Source organism: Cyanistes caeruleus, chromosome 12, assembly GCF_971803275.1.
Source record: "Cyanistes caeruleus chromosome 12, bCyaCae1.hap1.1, whole genome shotgun sequence".
NCBI lineage: Eukaryota > Metazoa > Chordata > Aves > Passeriformes > Paridae > Cyanistes > Cyanistes caeruleus.
The window spans coordinates 14,371,140-14,390,297 of NC_141712.1; the positions used below are offsets into that span (position 1 = coordinate 14,371,140).

Here is a 19,158-nt window from a genome sequence, read left to right on the forward strand (position 1 = left end):
CTGCTGTGTGCCAGGAGTTTCCTTGAGGAAACTTATAGTGACTTATGGATAAAGCTATCCTGCCCATAGAATTCTGGTTTGGCTTGGAAGGGACCTTAACAACGATCTCATTCCAACCCCCCTTGCTCCAACCCCCATCCAACCTGGCCTTGAGCACCTGCACTGATGAGTCACTGATGACCTGCAAAGCCTACAAAATCCTGTAGGAACATCTGAGCATCTACAAAAGGCTCATCTGAAAAACAGGCAAACCTCCCCCTCCAAACGCTCCAAGAAAGCAAAAAATTACTTCCCTGAAGCACTTCTTTTCCAACTTTTAAACTTGCCAGTGACTCAATGGCAAAAGAGATGGCAAATGCAAGTCTTGCCCTGGGCTCTTGGGGCTTCAAGCCCCAGGCAAAAGGCACCAGCAGCAGCATTAGAGCACGTGCCTGGCTCCAACCACCAGGCCAGCTGAGAGGAACAACTCATGTTCATCTGAGCCCTCCAGAACCTGTTCCCAGAGGGGCACTTACACCGCGCACTGATGTTTTCAGGCAAGCTCTGTTTGGAAGAGGAGGAAGGGTAGGGGCTGGCTTGGGAGTGAGGGAGAACAGTAGAGCAGCAGCAGATCCTTCCTTCGAGACGTCCGCTTCCCTTTCAGGCTGACAGCTGTGGCCTAATTTTCAAGAAAACTGACAAGCGCCTTATTTCTCCCCCTATAATTTCTCATCACTGCAAATAAAATAGGTTAAAGGAGTGGGTGCAATGCTGTGGCAACAGGAGCTGGGAGAGGCTGATCCTGTTCAGGGAATGCACAGCTTGTACAGAGATGGGAGCTGCGGTCCTTGCTCACCCTTCCCCATCACTTTGCTTTAACATGAAGAAATAAAAGTGCTTTTGTTTCTAAAAGCATGGCCAGGGAGCAGGTTGCTGCTCTTGAGGTGGATGAGCCTTTGGATACCCATGTAGGGAAAGCAAACTTTGGGGAAAATGGTCCTGCTGGCTATCTCCAGACCTCTGAAAGCAGGAGAATAGACTATGGCAGGAATACACTCTGTGTCTGAGGGTGAAGCTTTCCAGAAGGAAGAAAAGAAGGGACTGGGATGAGGTGGCAGTGTCCCATGGCTCAGGGATAAACGTACCCTGGGGTAGAAAGTGAAGCGGCCTTGTCTCTTCTGCCAACAACTCAAGCACATCCTGGAGCTCAGGGAAGGAGGTGCCTGTAATTCAGCGAGCCCTGCTGCATTTCCTACTCAAGTATCAGCTGAAAAAATACCCCATTTATGCCATGGTTTAGTCACCCCAGATGCTATTTCAGCTTTAGTGCCAGGCTTGCCTCCATGCCCATTGCCTCTCAGCATTGGATTGGATCATAACGCCTGCCCTGCCTTCTGAACCAGGATCCCTGGAGAGATCCCAAGGAGGGATGCAACCTGAGGAGCCTTGCTCCCTCAAACCCTCCAAGGCCCATAGATGAATGAGAGGAGAGCAGATGGATGCTCCCTGCCCTGCCAGGACCCTAAGAAAGCACCCAGTGCTATGAGGATAGTAGCTCCAGGTGTAACTGAATGTGAAGAGCAGTTCATACACAAAGGGAAAGAGCCCTGAATGGCAGGAACTTCAACCAAGGTGGCTTTTGCACAGCTCTATGCTTTCAGTGAGGAGTTGAAGATGTCCCACCCAGAGATATCTCATCTGAGGACATCCCATCCTAGGAGCAGAGTGCCCAGCTGGACCCACTGGCTGAGATGAGCTATTCTCAGTTTTTAACTGAGTGTGCCCTGCACCTGAGGGATAACTGAGCAAGACCCCCTGGAAGACAGGTAGGGGAAAAACATTGTTACTCAGCCTGATTTCCTGTTCTGGCTCTTCCCTCCACAAAGATGAATAAACTGAGTTGTCACAGCTGCAGAGCCAGAGAAGGAAGCACCATCATAACACCTGAGCCCAAACGAACAGGATCAGACAGGTTAAGCTGCTTTTCCACGATTAGGGTCCTCACTCCATCAGCCAGGCAAAGAAAATTTGGGAGACACTTCAGAAGCTGCTTGTTCTGAATCCCTGCTCTGTAGAACATGACAGTCAGCAAGCAGGGAAGCTGCGGGCTCCTCTCCCCACTTGTCCAGTTCACTTTCTCCTCTCCCTCCTCCCTCCACAGCCTGCTTTTCCACAGCATTCCTGCTGTGATCCTAGGGAAAGTGCTGGGAGGAAGCAGGTATCGCTACCTGGGGACCTGCCCTTTGAAGGAACTTGGCCATTTTGTGAGGATTTTCCTCTCCTACGCACATTTCCCGTTCCTCCCCTCCACCCTCTCACTGACCCAAATTAGTCCCAGCCCACGCCGTCAATGCCGCTCGCATGTGGTTCCCATTTTTCTACAGGAAAACCCATCAAATCCTTCCAAGCAACTCCGAGTACAGCTGGCCCTGGAGCAGCTTTGGTGGGTTAGCACAGCAAACTCATTTCCAGGACCTGGTGCACCCCAGCTCATCCAGCCCCTGCAGCTCAGTGGAGGCATGTTCTGTCCTTCCCTGGAGGTACAGCCCCAGGAGGGAGCTGGCCAGGGCTGGCCCAGCTCCTGCTCTCCCAGCAGGGATAATCCTCTGACAGGGCAACCAGACTCCTCCCTTGCAAAGGTCACGCTGTTGGTGACTGCTGGTGCATTGCGACTCCAGAGCCAACCTCTACCCTGGGGGAAGCTGGGTTACCTCCCTCTTGACTCCTACTTCATGGGGCTGGGAGGGTATAAGAGTGTCCAGAATGATGTCCCAGAGCCTCAGTGAATTAAAATCTCAAGAAGCACATGCTCCTGTGGGCTTGTGGAGACCAGTTTGCAATGTAAAAGAGGAAATTTGAGAGCTGGGGGCTTTTGGAGGTACAGTGGGGTTGCTGGTTTCCTTCCAAAATCCCACAGGAGCCAGAGGAGAGCCTGGAGGGTGCTCACAGTGCAAGCCTGGAGCAGAGGGAGAACGAAGGAAAGCAGAACCTGTTTGCCACCACATCACTGTAGCACTGCTCTGGATCTCCAGGCATGGGGTTTTACATGGCAAGCTGGGGAGAGGAGGTTTTGGAGACAGAGAGAGTTAAAGGGAGGCACAGAGAAATGGGCTGGAGATGAGCAAGGAGAAGCCCACTGACCTTGGGGCATGTTCACCACCCTGCTCCATCACCCTGTGCCTGGCTGGGGCTCTGGATGAGAGGGAGTCCCTCTTTCTGCTTTGCAAATGGACAAAAAAAAAGCAAACTAAGAAGCTTTCTCTGGTTCCTCCTCTCGGCGAGGCACGAGGAGGGGGATGGCGAGTGCACAGTTCGTTAAAGCCGGAGGGCAGGCGGCCAGCGAGCATCCTGGCAGGCAGAGCAGTGGATTTTCGCAGGCTCGCTGCCTCCTGACACAGAAGCTTCCCTTGTAGCACTCACAGCTGTTTGGATTTTACCCGAGTTCATATCACAGTTTATCAAAGAGGCTCCATTTTTTTCCCCCTTCTTTTTTTTTTGCACTTTGCTGAGTACAAGCCAAATGGTTCCCACAAAAACAAACGCAGGTTTTGTTCTGCATTGCAGTGGCACGGAGGGTGGGAGAGAGGAAGAGGTGACACGTGTCCCCCCTCCAGCTCTGATTCACTTGTAGAGGGATTTTCAGGGCATGGGTTTGGCAATGGGAGCTGGAGGGGGCACAGTGGCTTCAGTACATCCAAAGGAAGGACCAGGAGTGGGTCCTGTATCCCAGCACTGGGTGCCTGCAGATCATCAGGAGGTATTGGGGTGTTTGGCCAAGGAAAATGTGTGTCCAGAAGAGCTCAAGAGCATCCAGGCTTGGGGAACAGGATGGTTTTGGTTATTCCCAGCTCCTAAGCCCCTTCCATTGAGGGGCTGAGAAGTGAGGACAGCACAGCAGGAGGAAAGGACAAGGTTAGGGATGAGGTGGGAGCCAGTGTGGCACTGGGGGAACACTGGCTCACTGCAGTACAGAGGCATCCTATGCTCGTGGCACCCCCTTATCACCAAAACAAACACCCACTTGCTCCATACAGGATCCCCAGTGCATCCCTTGCTACCCAAACCTGTGGCTAAATCCCCATCCCACTCCCTCCCGACAGCCCTGCTCACTGGGATGCTGGCAGGCAGCCCTTCCCACTCTCCCAGACGGAGAGCACAGCCCTGGGAATGCCAGGCAGGCCAGTGAAAAGCGATTTAACATGCACCTCACTGCCGGCCTGCCAAGAGCATTGGATGGATGTCTGTGCTCAACACTCCTCCAGCCCTCTGCTCCCCTCCTTTGATTTCTCATCCTGGTTAGCAGATTCAAACTCACTTTGTGTCTTTTTCACTACTTTTTGTGGAGAAACTGGTGTTGTACAGTCAGCCACAGCCTCTCAGAGGCAGAAGAGCTCTGTCATACCCCAAAAGAATACCAAAAGAGCACCCCAGCCCCAAGGGCATCACGTACAGCCCTCCATGCACCCAGTGTGACCTGCCAGTGTTTGTCCTCAGCTCTCCACTGGCCTCATCCCAGCAGGGCTTTGAGATCTCAAGAACAGTCAGAATTTCCAGCCAGGTGAACTTTTCCCGTCTGCTGGAACTATAAATCTGGCCCCATCACGAGACTTGGGATTTTCCAGCTCTCCAGCTAATGCCATAAATCGGCTGAACAACCTTATATGCTCCAGCCTATGTCTTCCAGAGTGAATGGAGAAGCAGCCAGCCCCCCTGGCCAGCCCCCACAGGGTTCAAGAATACCCCCAAAGGCCAAGGACCATCTCCAGTCAAATGGACAAGTCCCACCAGGTGTATCACATGGGAAGTGGCTGGAAAGTCATGCCAGGGCCTCTTCCAAGTAGTTTAACCTCAGAAAACACCCTGTGAGAAGGTGCCAGGCAGTGGGGAGGTTTGTTTAACAGCTCTGTAAAACAAGCTGAGACAACCCCTTCGTGCGGGCCTGCCTGGGGAGCAAAGTGCTGACTCAGGCATCCTCTCTGCCTCAGGGTGCCACTGCTCTTGGAGAAAATGGCCTTGCTGGGCTTAAAAGTTAAGCCCTGCACTTCAAAGCATCCACACACGACATGCATAGGGATGTCTCCAGCCACTCAAGCACATCCCATACCCTAGAGGGTTCATTTGCTGTGGCAAGGTACATCAGGCATGAATATCTGAGCTGTTCCATCTCAGAGAGCAGCAAAAAGCTGGCTGCTTTGGTGCTAGACTTGACTTAGCCAGCTGAACCAGCTCAGATTGACCCTGGGGACAGCACAGGAATTGCGCAACCAGCCCTGGGGAGGTACAAGAGGGAAAAAGACAGCTCCTTGCAAAGACAGCCAGCCGTATCCTCACACTATGCTTCGAGCAGCAACACTGATGTCCATGCAGTAGGGCTTAACCTCTCCCTTAATCCCCACATCCCACAGCGCTGGTACCAACCAACAGGCATTAACTCCAGCCTGTAAATCTCGGTGTGAGCTGAAAAGCTCGGTGCCGCTCTGCTGCCTGCCTCCTGAGCGGCCAGGCAGCTTTCCCTCCACAGGGCTCCTGCCCAGAGGACAGCCGTGCTGCTCCAAGGAGCCATGTGATGCTTTGGAAGCGCCTCCGCATTTTTCTGCTGCTCCAAGAGGTCAGTACTGAATGGGAATATTTGCTTCTTGCTTAAGGGCTCTGGTGAATCCAGGACAGCCACGTGCCAGCCAGGGCAATTAGTGAAAAGGGTAGAAGGCCTCAGATCTGCTTATCAAGGTGGGAGGTAACACTGATGCTCCAGCCTCTGACAACACTTTGGGAGCAACCTTCGAGTACAAACATGCCTGGCTTGAGAGAAGGCAGCACTTGGTATTCTTAGTTTTGAATGCAGACTAATTTTATTGGCTTCCAGCCTAAAAAAGGTCACAAATAGACAGTACGAGAGAACTGACCCCCTAAGGAACATTGTCAGCTGCAATGCAGAAAACTGATGCCAAGCCAGAAAAAAAAATTTGGAAGAGATCATGGGAGCAGGTTTCCCTCCTTCCTCCAGGGGAGCATGAGACTCTGTGGGATTCATACCATTGGAATCCCCTCAGCAAATCCTTTACCCGGATATTCATGAGGCATCTAAAGAGCATTGAAAAGCCTTCTTCTGCATGTTGCTCTTCCTTTCTCACAGATCATAGATGACAGTGAGTTGAAAGGGACCCACAAGGATCATCAAGTCCAGCTCCTCCTGCTAGGACTCAGCTTGGCATGTGAGTTCCACCAGAGTCATGGGCTTTCTCTCTGTGAGGTCCCCTTGGGTTGAGGGGATCCCAATCCTATAGCCCTTGGCACAGGTGAAGCATCACACCATGGTTTGATGGACACTGGATCCCACTTGGGAAGGCAGCAGACCAATCCATCCCTTTGAAGCATGAACAGTGCTGGCAGAGGGACCAGGTGCCAATGCTGGGTTATCCGCAGCCTGGTGGTCACAGGCAAAGAAAAAATTCTCTGGATACTTCCTTATGAATGATAGAAGTTTTTGGAGCTGTTTCCCTGTTATTTTGAAGGAAGTTTGTGTTTCCACTTAGTTCCACCCTGTATTTTCTGGCAAAGCATCTTGAGATACTACCTTGGGACTGGGGTTACTGATGGTGAGACCACCCATCACAGCCCCTATCTCTGCCTGAGCCAGACTTGGAGGGTGAATTCTGCCAGTGAGGGCTGCAGGTACTTCTCCCACCCATCTCCCAGCATCAGCCAGGCTCTGGAGCAGTTCTACATATCTTGGGGAACACAGGTCCTTACAGAGCAAGAGACGGTCCCATCTCCTGCAGAGATCACTGGTAAAACCTCACTTCCATCCTCAAGCACACAACATACCATAACCTCTGTCTCTGGGACTCCAGAGGACATATCAGGAGAGCGACTAAAGTCCTTTCAGAGTCAACAACCAAGCATGAAAAAACTTGAGTTGGATTAGAAATAAACTACCTTTAATCACACACCCCCTGTGTGACCTTGCGGACCTTTGGATTTGCCCACCAACAACGTGACAGGGAAAACTGCTGTGCTGTGCTTGAATAAAACCCCTGTCCCCCATTTCCTTTTCCTGTGAACACTAATCCTTCAGCTGGAAATCATTGCCTGAATGCAACAGGTCTATTTTCCTTCCCTGTTCCAGTGTTCCCAGGCTAGCCTGGGAAAGAGGCAGCAGTGGTCCTGGACCACACTTCAGCAGATGATGTCCCAGTCTCTCAAGCATCCCCCTTGTGCTCTCCAGCTCAGGATGAAACATCCCCAGCATCTCTTAAGTTGAATATGAGATTGGCTTCTCACCCTGCTGTGCAAAACAGCTGAGCTGGCTTGTGGACAGGGGAGGGATGTAACGTGGGAACGCGCATACGGCTTCAATTTGAAAAGTGGCTAAAAATAGCTCCATGAGGCTCCCACGTTCACTGAGTCTCTCCAGCAAGAGATCAATCTTTGCCAGAGAGTCCTGTAAAAGTTTTTTTCCTCTATTCTCATCTTGATTTTTCTGGAAGCAGCAGAGATGTAGTCTACACCAGTCTTTTACCCGCCATCAGTAGGTTTCAGAGTTAATCACTGGTACCTGAGGGCATGGTTCACCCTCCCAGAATGACCACTTTGGCTCCAGTCCTGCATCTACCCCATATGAGCAACAACGTGACTTGACAAAGGACAGAGTCATCTGTTTTTTAATTTTAATTTTTCTTTTGCTTTACCAGATTTTTTGGGGCATGAGTCACTGTAAAAAGCCTCAGCTTGCTGAGCTGCTGTGAGCCAGTCCTACCGCACCTCTGGCTGCTGGGAAAGCTGGGCCTGCCAGCCAAGGCTCCTCCTGCCACAGCCAGAGGGAAAAAGTTGGAGGTGGCTGCAGTACAGGAGAGCTATTAAATGGGACCCTGCCCAAGGTCACTGTCACTCTGGTCACTCTGCTTCCCTAACACAGCATGAGGCCACTTCCCTGCCAAGGGTGGCTTATTCTAGGGGCTGTGTTAACTGGGGAGAGAGAAGTGGACACTGCGAGTGGGATACTGTCTCTAAGATTAATCCAGACTTGGGCAAAAATTACTGCCCAAGCAGATACAACTCCATATGAAGCTCAGCTTAGCAAATTTTGGGAGCTCTGCATGTTGTATTTTCCCACTGCAGTGATGGGAGCCCTTCATCAATACCTGGCACACCCTTGTGCCTTTGGAGAGGTGGCTCTCTTCTGCCACAGAAGCATGGCTTGTATCTCATGCTCTCCCCCTGCTCATTTTGATGCCACATCCTCAAAAGCAAGGTAGGAAAACCCAGGGTCCCGCCAGCTGTTTCCACCAACCTCCTCACTGATTTCTCCACCCTGCCTCAACCATTAACTCTGTTATTTCCCAGCGAGCTGAGAAATGGATATCCCTTTCAGATTTTATTGCAATAAAGATGACTCCCTGCCAGCTGCCACGACACTTGGCATTCCAGCCTTCACAACATTTGGCTCTCCAGCCTCTGCCTCAGCTCCTTAAAAAGCTGAAGCAAAATCTACCAACTCTATGTACTGAAACACATGGCTTTGGATGGGTGAGCACCTCACCAAGCTGGCTGGAGAGATTCACTCAGCTTGGCACTCCGAGTGCAAGCCTGTCTTTGTGCTCTGGCTGGTCTAGTTGTTTCTTAATGAAACAGGCTCTGACAACACTATTAAATAAGGAGCCACTTTGCCTCCGGGGATGGGAGAGAGAAATATGGTGACCTAACATGTGAAAGGCAAATCCTGTTTGCTCCAAAATCGTTTGTTGGGAGAGCAAGGGAAGCTTGAGCAAATTGTTTTGGCTCAAACAATTGAGTGAATGCAGTACTTGGGCTGCTTAACCCTGCCATCCCTGTCACACCTGTGCCAGGGGTGCTCAGGGGCTTCAGTAAAGCTGGTGGGGTGCTCTGACCTGATGATGAAGGCTCCTCTGGTTTCCAGGAGTTTCCGTTCACTGCTGAAGCGCTTGAGCAGGTTGATCATGAACTTGTAGAAGTAGGAGTTCATGGTGGGGGTGGAGGGTGAGCACTCCAGGCCTTTTGTACCTGGGGAGGCAAGGGGAGAGCAAGTAAGAGCTGCCAAAGCCTTGATGAGAGAGCAGACACCCAAAACATGGCCACAGTACTGAGAAGATGAGGGCAGGGGCATGGAAAGATTTTCAATCCTCATATAACATCTGGTTGGTTCAAGCAGAGCCAGCCCTGTCTTAGCTCTCTCCAGCCCAAGGGAAAGCATCTTATGGTGGTTGCAGCCCTGGAAGCAGCACCTGGGGTTAAAATGGGATTTTTGGGAGTTCATTCCAGAACTATTTAGCTTCAGTAGCTGTTAGAAGGAGTGCCTGAGGCTCTAAATTGAGCCAATCCCATCTCCTCAGATATGGCATGTACAGCCATCTCAAAACCAACAGATTGCTGGTGAGTTGAAGAGCCTGTAATCCAACCCCAGAAGATACAGATGTCCCAAGCCCAGTGTGCATGTAGTGGCAAACACACACAGGCCACAGCACGGACATGGGTTTATACTCAGTGATGTGATTTTCCCTGAGCAGGAGCCACTTGGTGCAAGTGTCACACAAAATGAGCCCCAGGGCTAGCATAAAGCACTAGTCAAACCACAGCAGAACTCTGGGCTTAGGGATTGCCCTGGTTTGAGACTCTTGGCAGGGAGGGCAGGGAAAGGGGCAGCCCCCAGCTCAGGAAAATATGCCTTCCAAATACAAGAGCAGGGAGCTGGCAGGTAAAGATTGCTTTTCCCACAGTGAAACCCCAGGGGAGATGGTTTATTTAGCAGGACAGCGCTCAAAGCAAATGTTTGGAGAGAGCATTTCAAAGGCGACTTTGCAACAAAGGGAGTTCTCGCCCTTAATTTCTCCTTTGGAAAGGCCACGTCTAACTGTAGTAAGGAGGGAAGCCAGCACACACCAGCACCCCAAGGCTATTCCCCACCCACTGCTTCCATCAGATAACCGAAGGAAACCTGAGCAGTTTGATTTATGGATGTTGTCTGCTTCTACGGACACTCAGCGGAGCATGGAGCAGCCAATTAAAGATGCAATTAAGCTGCCAAAGCCCAGGAAAGCTGATGGAAAAGCTGCTGGTCTGTTTTCTATCCTTCCTCTCCCAGTGATACACAAGAGATACATGCAGGGCAGCTTCCCCAGGTTTGGATTTAGAACATAAAGAGAACATAAAGAGTCAAAGAAAAGGAAAAATGAAATATGAGGTCATTCTGACCAGAACCGGGTGTCCTCTTCCCGCTGGAGCTGTGTGTTCACCCACCCCTTGGTTTATCTGTAACCCCAAGCCAGGCTTTGAAGCAGGCAGCTCCCCGAGCACAAGCGTTCACCATCGCATCATGTTTCCCCTCAGCTGCAGGGAAGATGATCTGGGCAAAGGGAAAAAAAAAAAGGATCCAGCCAAGCCAATGTGCTCCAAAACAAAGGTGTGTTTGTTTGAAGGCAGGGAGTACCCAGCGTGAAAATAAAGCCATGCCCCACGTGCTGTCACTACATCTGCTCAGCACTGCTCAGAAGGGAGCAGAGACACAGTCTGGAGGTGACACGGGGCAGGTCTGCCTTCCCACTGCTCCTGCCTGCAGCTCAGCCTCAAACCTCCCAGCAGAGCCTGGGAAGGCAGGTGAAGACCAGGCAGAAACTGTCTTTCAAAGTTGCAAACGTGATATTTTTGCCCATTTTCTCAGCAACTCTGAGGCATTCAAACCTGGCTGTGCTGCAACATGAGCTAGCAGCAGGTAGGACATCCCACCCTCATTCCTACCAGCTAACAATGCTCCAGTGCTGTAGCTGGTCTGGGGGAAGGTCTGATCTTGGAGTTTTTCCCTTCTCAAGACCCCAATGGCACAGTGTTCCCTCCACAAAGCAAAGCCAGGTTTGTGCCTCATTGCCACCTTGCATATCCTAAAACACATCCCAGAGAAAAAACAGGAGGAAGAAGCAATTTTTCTCCTCCCTGACAGAAGCAGCACTTTTGGTGTGCACAGGACAAAGCCTGGGAGCTGTATGGCTTCATGACAGACCAGCCACAAGCATCTTCTGATATGTGCTCTGTGGTGCAGCATCTCCTGCATCTTCAACTGGAGACTGGCAATGACCTGTTGGATCAGCTGAATATCCAAAAGTCAGAATTGCCTTGGAGATCAGATCCCAGCTACAGTCTGCAGGACTTTCAGTACTGCTGTTTTCTTCCATCGACTTTCCTGAACCTTGGACCCTTCTGCCCAGCCAGGGAGCAAGGAAGGATTGGGATACAGAGACGGTGAAAACAAGTCTGTGCCCTGTTTTTCTTAGGAGAAGAAATCATGTGAGTCTGCCCACTCCAGGGAGCCTCTTCACCGTCCTTTGCCTCTGGGAGCACTGAGACTGAACTCCAGAGGGATCATTTCTCCATTCTTTGCCTACCCCATAGGCGTATGAGCTATGCCTGCAGGTCCCTAAGGAAGGTTTCCACAGTGGCACACCATGCCAGAGAAGCTTTGCCAATGCTCTCTAGGGCTAATGCTGGGAGTGAAGAACCAGTATATAGGAGTCTGCCAGGCTGTAAAAGGCTCAACCAAACCTCAGATGGAGTTTAAACAGGCAATACTTCCAAGCAAGCAAAGCAGTTATTTTCCAAAGCCTCCCAATCCTCTGAACTTCCCGTTTGTTCTGTTTACAGGATGTCTAGGAAGTGACTGGCACCTTGTGTGCCATGGTGTAACCCTTCCTGGCGTAGCCCGGAGCTCAGTTCGCTGCCCTGTGGGTTACAGCTCAGCACAGTGGCATTCCCAGCCCGACAGAACTGTAGGAGCAGCTTGTCAAGTGTTTCTCTGAAGCACGAGAGACAAGCAGAAAGAAGTGTTAAGAAAACTGTGGCATAATTAATTGAAGCTTGCACCTCTCCCCCTTTCCCTGAAGCAAGACTTTGCAGATCTGTAACCTGCCAGATCTGCTGTTAACGTAGCTGGGGCTGGTGGCACGTCACGGCTCTGCTTTTTTTTGGTTTTTTTTTTTTTTTTTTTAATTTGGCGTGGAGGAGGGAGCTGGAAGAAGAAAGATCTGTGCTCAGAGGAATGATGAAACTCAGTCCAGACATTCACTAGAATAGGAACAAATGGGAATTTTGGGCTCAGAGGAATATCAGAGCAGTGAAACATGAAGAAAGACATGTGAGAATTGCAGCTCTATGGCCGCAGTGTGTCCACATCAGCCTGTGTCCTTGTAACTGAATCACAGAAGCGACTTAAAGCTCACCTAGTTCCAAGCCCCCTGCAATGGGCAAGGACACCTTCCACTAGACCAGGTTGCTCAGGGCTTCATCCAATCTGGCCTTGAACACTTACAGGATTCAAGGTTACAGGTTACACAACCTGTGCCAGTAACACATCACCTTCACAATAAAGAACTTCTTCCTAATATCTAAGCTAAACATATTCTCTGTCAGTTTTACACCATTATCCCTTGTCCTGTCAGTGACTACAGCAACCTTTTGCAGCCCAGGACGCAAGGCTACCAAATCCTTTCTCCAGCTTCCTTTCACAGACTGGGGTAGAGCCAGGGACACAAGTGGGCTCTTTGGATCATCTAAGTCAATACCAACATCTGCTCCCCCAACTATGGGTGCCAGCTCAAGCAGAGCACAGTGAATGTCTGAAACCCCCCAGTGCATCCCTGAGCGCTCACCAGCGGCTCATGCTGTTCCCATCGCTTGCGTGGCCACACTATAAATCAACCGAGACAGGCAATTAGGGATCTATATTAAGGCCCTTATAAATATATATTGTACATCACCCTGGAACATTCAGGCTGTCTGGTTGCTTGATGGGCTGAGCTGTGTCGAGACCTACAGTATCCAAAGTGTCCCCACGTTGCTCCAGGTGAGCCTGGAAGACTCCGACACGAACTTGGATTTTCCTATCTCAGCCACAAAGTTCTGAACTTCACCCCGGCATAAAACATAACTTCTATTAATTTACTATAATTGGTTTCAAACTAGTCTTAATTAAAACCGGTGTGGACTTGCTTAACTCCACTGAAACCAAACTGAAATAAGACTGGAGCAGAACTGATTCCTTTCTGAAGCAAGCTAAAGCTGGGTAAGCTGGTTAAAGAGTATCCACAAGGGTATTTGCGGTGGTTTAGCTAAAATGATTTACCGCAATCTCTAATTGAAGCAATTTCAGCTCGGATATAGGGAGGGTAAGCTAAGAGTTGGCGAGGCCAAGCATCCTTCCCACCCGAGTGCTTTCCCCAAGGCATCATGTTTCCAGCTCAGCCCAGAGAATGATTTCCCTCAGCTCCTCTGGGAGCAACAGGGATAAACCCGGCGGCAGCCGGAGCTGGTCCATGAGCCTTCAACCCGCCCGAGCGCCAGCGGCGTGGGAGTCGGCACTGCCAGATGGTGCTCGGTGAAACCCCGGGCAGCGACGTGGGAATCTGCGCAGCGTCTCCCCCCGACAGCCTTCCCCAGGATGTTTTGAATTTTAGCTTTTGCAAACACCGAGTGGTGAAGCCTCGCAGAGCAGGATAAAAATAGAGCCGTAAAAAAGGCAAATCCTCCCCTCCTCCTCCCAGAAAGCCGGCGCAGGGCGTAGCTGGAAACAGATGTGAACATGTCGGCAGCTCAGCTGGGCTCTGGAAAACCTCCACTCTCCCCTCTCCAGAGCACAGGATGCTGCTGACGAAATAAACCCATCAAAATTCTGGATTGCACAGCCAGGGACTGTGCTCAGCCTGGTTTTGCCTGGGCACACATGCATGTTTCTCCCCTTCCTACCTGGCTCAAGAGCCATGGGTTTGTAATTCCCAAGATTTCAACACCTCGACAGAAAGGGGATCCCAGATGGGTTGGGGTACATATTTTGATGCCAAATGAGGTTTTTGCTGCTTCTGGTTCTCCCCACCTTATATAGGGGCTGTGCTCACAGCTGCCTTGGAGGAAGGTAGCAGGCAATGATAATTCTGATGGTTTTCCTAGGAAGGTTAGCAGTCCACTACTGCCTCATTTTTCTTTGCTAAGGTAAATCAATAAGCAAAAATGCAGCAGGGGTATAGCTCTGCCATTGCTCAGGAGCATGAAGTACCCAGCAGAGATGCAAACCAGGAACAATTAAGCTTCATGGTGAGCTCAGACTGGGTTGAGGCTCCTGCATGGAAAGGTGAAACATAAGGAAGATAACCTGCAGGAATGAGCAGCCATGGGTTTTGCTGGGCCATTCCCACACCAATATTCATTCTGCTAGTTTGTGTTTCACCTCATTCCTCACCTCATCCAACAAATTCCTCACACTGTCTTGGGGAAACTGAGGCAGCCCAGCAAATGAACTCCAAGGGAGGGCTTGGCTAGGAGTGATTTATCTACGCCATCAACTTCTCCTTTGTCCACCACTACAGATCAGTAATCCCAGCTGTTATCTGGGAACCCCCAGGCTTTCTGGTTGGCTGTATGCTGTGACCATCTCAGGAGGGATGGATACCTGGAGGCACGCCAGGCGAGTTATTGCTACATCTGGATGGTGTCTCCTGGGGTTTTCCACAGCATCCCAGCTCCGCTATTACACTGCATCCAGGAAAACAAACAGATCACCCTTTCCTTCAAATTCCTCTCCTCCCCAAGAGGCAGAAGAACGTTTATGACAGTCAACCCTCCTGAACAGCTTCATATGCCAGTGCAAAAAGAGGTGCCACAGACACCAACCATCAGGAACCAGACTACTGAGCTCCGAGCACTCAGGAACAGGCCTCTTTTCTCTTGCCTGCTTGGCTCTGCTCCCTGCTGTCACACTCCTGATCCTGCAAAAACTGTTGCTCCTTCAAGAGCAAGTGGTTGGTGGTGTGATGTCAGCTGCCTCATTGCCTTTTGTGGGGAGAAGAGTAAGGGAGGGTTTCACTTTTTTCCTTCTCTAACACTGGAAATAGCAGTTTAGCAAATCTGAGCCATCTGACAAGAGGCCACCTTCTCTTTTCTACCTTTCATGGACCTCCTGTACACTACAGACTCTCACCTGATGTTTGCAGAGGCTGCCCTAACATTTTACAGACTGTATGGAGGTGGGACCTGTCATACACTGTCACCTCTGCAGATCTATGACTACACAAACGAAGCAACAGACAACAAGAAGGGAGTGGTTTGGCTCACTGAGAATAAGATCCCCCCCGAGATATTTCAAAAGCAAACCCCTAACACTAGAGTGGAATATCTCCACTCTAGAATGTTGCATGTTCTCCAAGGGGGATACAGCAAGACTGAACTCAACAGACTACAATTCTCACGGTCTGTCTTCTCCAGAGTAATCCACTGACTCCTGGGATATCCATGGTCAGCCAGTGGAAACCAGTGATCTCAGGCACATTAGTGAATTCACCTACAGAGTCAGACTCCCAGTAAATATCCTATATATAGCGTGAGGTGCTCAGAGGGTACAGCACTGTCCCCACCATCTCCGGCAGGAAGCCAGGCGGGAGAGACCGGACCAAGCTGGAGAGGAAACAAAGGGCTGTAACTGCTTCACCTTACAAAGCTGTGCAGAAAGGAAGGAAGAGATGTGTGCAAGAGTTACCCTGTGCAAGGCAGCAGCTGGTCTGGCATCCTTCTGGAATGAACTTTTGTCTCTTGTGCAGAGCAGAGCTGTAGACCAGGCTGGAGGGTTTCCCACCTATGGTTTCATGGAATGGTTTGGGGTGGAAGGTACATTTAAAGGCCATTTAGTCCAACCCCCTTGCCATGGCCAGGGATACCTCCCACTAGACCAGGTTGCTCAGAGCCCCGTCCAACCTGGCCTTGAACACTTCCAGGGGTGGTACTCATATCTTCTCTGGGCAATCTCTTCCAGTGCCTTGCCAACCTCACAGTAAAGAATTTCTTCCTAATACTTAATCTAAAATTACTGTCTTTCAGCTTGAATCCATTCCCCCCCGTCCTTTCATTCCATGCCTTGTCCAAAGTCCCTGTTTAGTTTTTCTGGAGCCCTTTCAGGCACTGGAAGAGGCTCTAAGATCTCTCTGGAATCTTCTCCAGGCTGAACAACCTCAACTCCCAGTCTGTCTCCTTAGTAAAAGTGTTCCAAGCCTCTGATCATCTCCGTGACCTCCTCTGGGCTTGCTACAACATGTCCATGTCCTTCCTGCATCTGAGGATCCCAGATCTGGATACATTCTTCCATATGGGGTCTCACCAGAGCGGAGAAAAGGCACAGAATCACCTCCCTTCACCCACTGACCTCAGTGACAATCACTCTCAGGTCATCTGCTACTTGTCTCAACTTCTACGGGGGTGGAAAAGACACTCCCAAAGCAAAGCAGGCAGCTGGACTTGCATTGTATTGACCAGACTGGCATTTGCACCATCACTCTGAGGCCTGGGAGGCTCTTGGGCACAGCCCTGCAGCCCTTGTCCCTGGAAAAGTGCACAGAAGGTACCAAGGAGACACTCCTGGAGGTCAGCACCAGCCACCCTCTCCCAGGGCAGTCAGAGCAGGTTGGGAGGAGATGTTGGGTCTCCCCGACAGTGCTGAGCTGGGCTGGCCCCAGTTCATTGTGCTTGGAGAAGGCGTCGAGGGCAGCTGACCTTATGTAACCGGAGAACAAAGCAGCTAAATAAAAACTGGAGCTGGGAACGGGCTGCGGAAGTGGGACACGGCTTTCCTGACTAATCAACCAACATCTGAAGGAAACCGAACTCAATGGCAGGGAAACAACTGCATAAACACATCCCGAGGGAAGAAAGGGAGAGAGAGGAAGTGTGGGGAAGACCATGGGGGCACTGGCCCCTTCCACCTCCACTCCTGCCCTTATTGCTTGGCTAGCAAAGTCTGCCAAGACAGAGAGCACAGCAGGAAATCTGCCATGAGCTCAAGGATTTCAAAGGGTGACCGTGCTTGTTTACCTGAAAAGTCACCAACTGCACACTTGGAAGGGCCTCTGGGATAAGAGAGGATTGGGGCTGGGATAGCTCAGCAGCTCTCCTCCCACTGCTGTCATCAATGGCAACTCAGTCTGAAGTGGATGAAGGGAATGGAGAGATTTAACACCAGGGACAAAAGCTGGAACCCTGCAGCCCCCACTCTAATGGGACAAGAACACCCATCCTACTGCCAATACAGCACTGTCTGAACCACAGCACCCTAGGGAACCATCCCATATATCCCAGTACAAAACCAGAAAGGGGTACACCCTCTCTTCGGGGCCAGCACCTCATGATTTTTGCCTGGGAAGGGCAGAGTTTTGGCTCACTTGCTCTCACCACCTGGGACCACGCTCAGACATGGGGATTTCCATTGGCCACTGTCCTGCTCCAAAAAGCCCTCCCTTCAAGCAATCCTCTGACAAAAGGAGTATTTTTCAGGAGCTTCTGATTTTCCAGGCATAATCCAGGAAGGTCCTGGCCCAGCTGTGACCCTCAGTTTCCCTGGGGGAACTCCCCAGCAGCCCATCCAGTCTCAGCCTTGGGTGGTCAAAGCCAGACGGACTGGGGCCATGATAAACGTCCAAGGCCAATGAACCAGCTCCTTTTTCCCTCCCCAATAACATCTGCCTTTGGTTAAAAGCCAACAACCCTGCAAAGCTCAGCCCCAAATATATTCTTAAGGAACAATTTTCTGGTGCATTATAGGGAAGGGGAAAAGAGGTGAGGAAGACAGAGCCCACTAGGACCTGTGTAGGGGCAAGTTGTCCCACCCTGGGGCAACAGGAGCTCCAGCTCCAGCAGATCTACTCCAGGAGGGGAGAGACAGACTCTTTTTAAAGGTTACACTTGAGTAAGTGAATCCAAGCTGCTTTTCCAGATAGCTAACAGGGGCCACGGCAGCCGTTAGGATCCATGCCATCCAGCCTGCTATTTTTAGATCATCCAGAAGGAAGGAAACCTCAGACAACCATCAGTGTGAGCTGAACTGCAGCTCCTCAGCTGCTTGGCCGGCACTGCAGGAGCTGCTCCACCCAGGCAGTCTCACTTCTGACAGTGGGAGGATGGATGAGACTTGCAGAGAGCTTGGGGAGGTCACCAGCTCTGCAGCCCTCACCTCTCCATTGCAGAGATAAAGCTGCCAGCAGGAAACAGGTAGATCCGCAAAAAAAAATCCCACCCTGAACAGCCCAAAACCTGAGCTGGTTGCTGGTGCAGACATTTATAAGACCAGGGAGGGGCGAGTGATCCAGGATCTTCAAAGAAAACAAGGCCTGGGGATGGGAAAGCAAAGCCTCTCTCTCTGGTGGTGATTTTGCAAGGCCCTGTGGCTGCATCCTGCACAGGGAGAGGCAGACTTGGCTCAGTGCTTGGGTTGCAATCCAAAGCTCACATGAAACGTGCTTTTGGCTGGGACGACCTGGCCTGGGGAGTACAACAGGGAGGCCCTTAAATAGCAGCGGAGGAGGAGAAGGAGCAGCCAAGCAACTGTAAAGCATGAACCACAGACAAGGGAAAGTGAAAAAAAAATTCATGTGCCAGGATAATTAATGAAAGGTTGTTTTTTTTTTTAATCTCTCAAGTCCCCAGAAAATAAGACTGTCCCTCTTCATCTCTCTCCTGAGGTTTTGCCAGACACTCAGAGCAACATAATAGGTCATAGCCAATGTGGGCAGCCCAGCACAGGGATCCCTCTGCATCTATGGATGTTTTGGAGACCTGGGATTGCAGCCAGCATCTCATCCTGCACTGATTCTAGAGCTCTGAGGGCTTTTACAAGGAGAAAAGAGTCTGGAACCCAAGGACCCATGAAAAATAGGACAACAATGACATCTCTCCATACTGGCCACTGGAGCATCCCACTGCCAAACCCCCAACACATAAAAAAGTAGGGGAAATATAAAAGTAGGGGAAAGAGCAGTTAAAATAAAAGCAGTGCCTTGGTCTGCACCATGGCAGACTCGATCCCCAAACTATGCTGGGTGGGGATGAAGACATTGATTTATTACTGTAAAAGAAGCTTCTCCTTTTGCCTGAGCAAACCTGACTGGTGCTATGGAACATGAAGAGAGCCCAGGAAGGGGGAGGCATGGAGCTGTGGCACAGGGGCACTCACTGGAGGAATTCAGCTGGCCAGCCCTGGCTGGGACATGAAGTTCCACTGGGCCAGGTCGCACGTCAGAGCCATCAGAGGGACCATGACCCTCCTCTGTCTGTCCTGCTGGGGAAGAAGCGATCTCAGCCAGCAATTCCAGGTCCTTCAGGATAACCTGTGGAGAGAGGGATGGTGCAGGGTGAGCTTTCCTT

General features: G+C 50.8%; 1 protein-coding gene across 1 annotated transcript in view; it reads right to left on the reverse strand.

Annotated features, from left to right (window-relative positions):
- The window catches only part of VAC14 (VAC14 component of PIKFYVE complex), a 57,858-nt gene that overhangs the window by 12,023 nt on the left and 26,677 nt on the right, over nt 1-19,158 (reverse strand). The window contains exons 13-14 of the mRNA XM_086848244.1: nt 18,968-19,121; nt 8,868-9,000 (exon numbers count right to left, since the gene is read on the reverse strand). Of these exons, the coding sequence (XP_086704370.1) occupies nt 8,868-9,000; nt 18,968-19,121 (287 nt within the window). The remainder of the gene's footprint in view (nt 1-8,867; nt 9,001-18,967; nt 19,122-19,158) is intronic.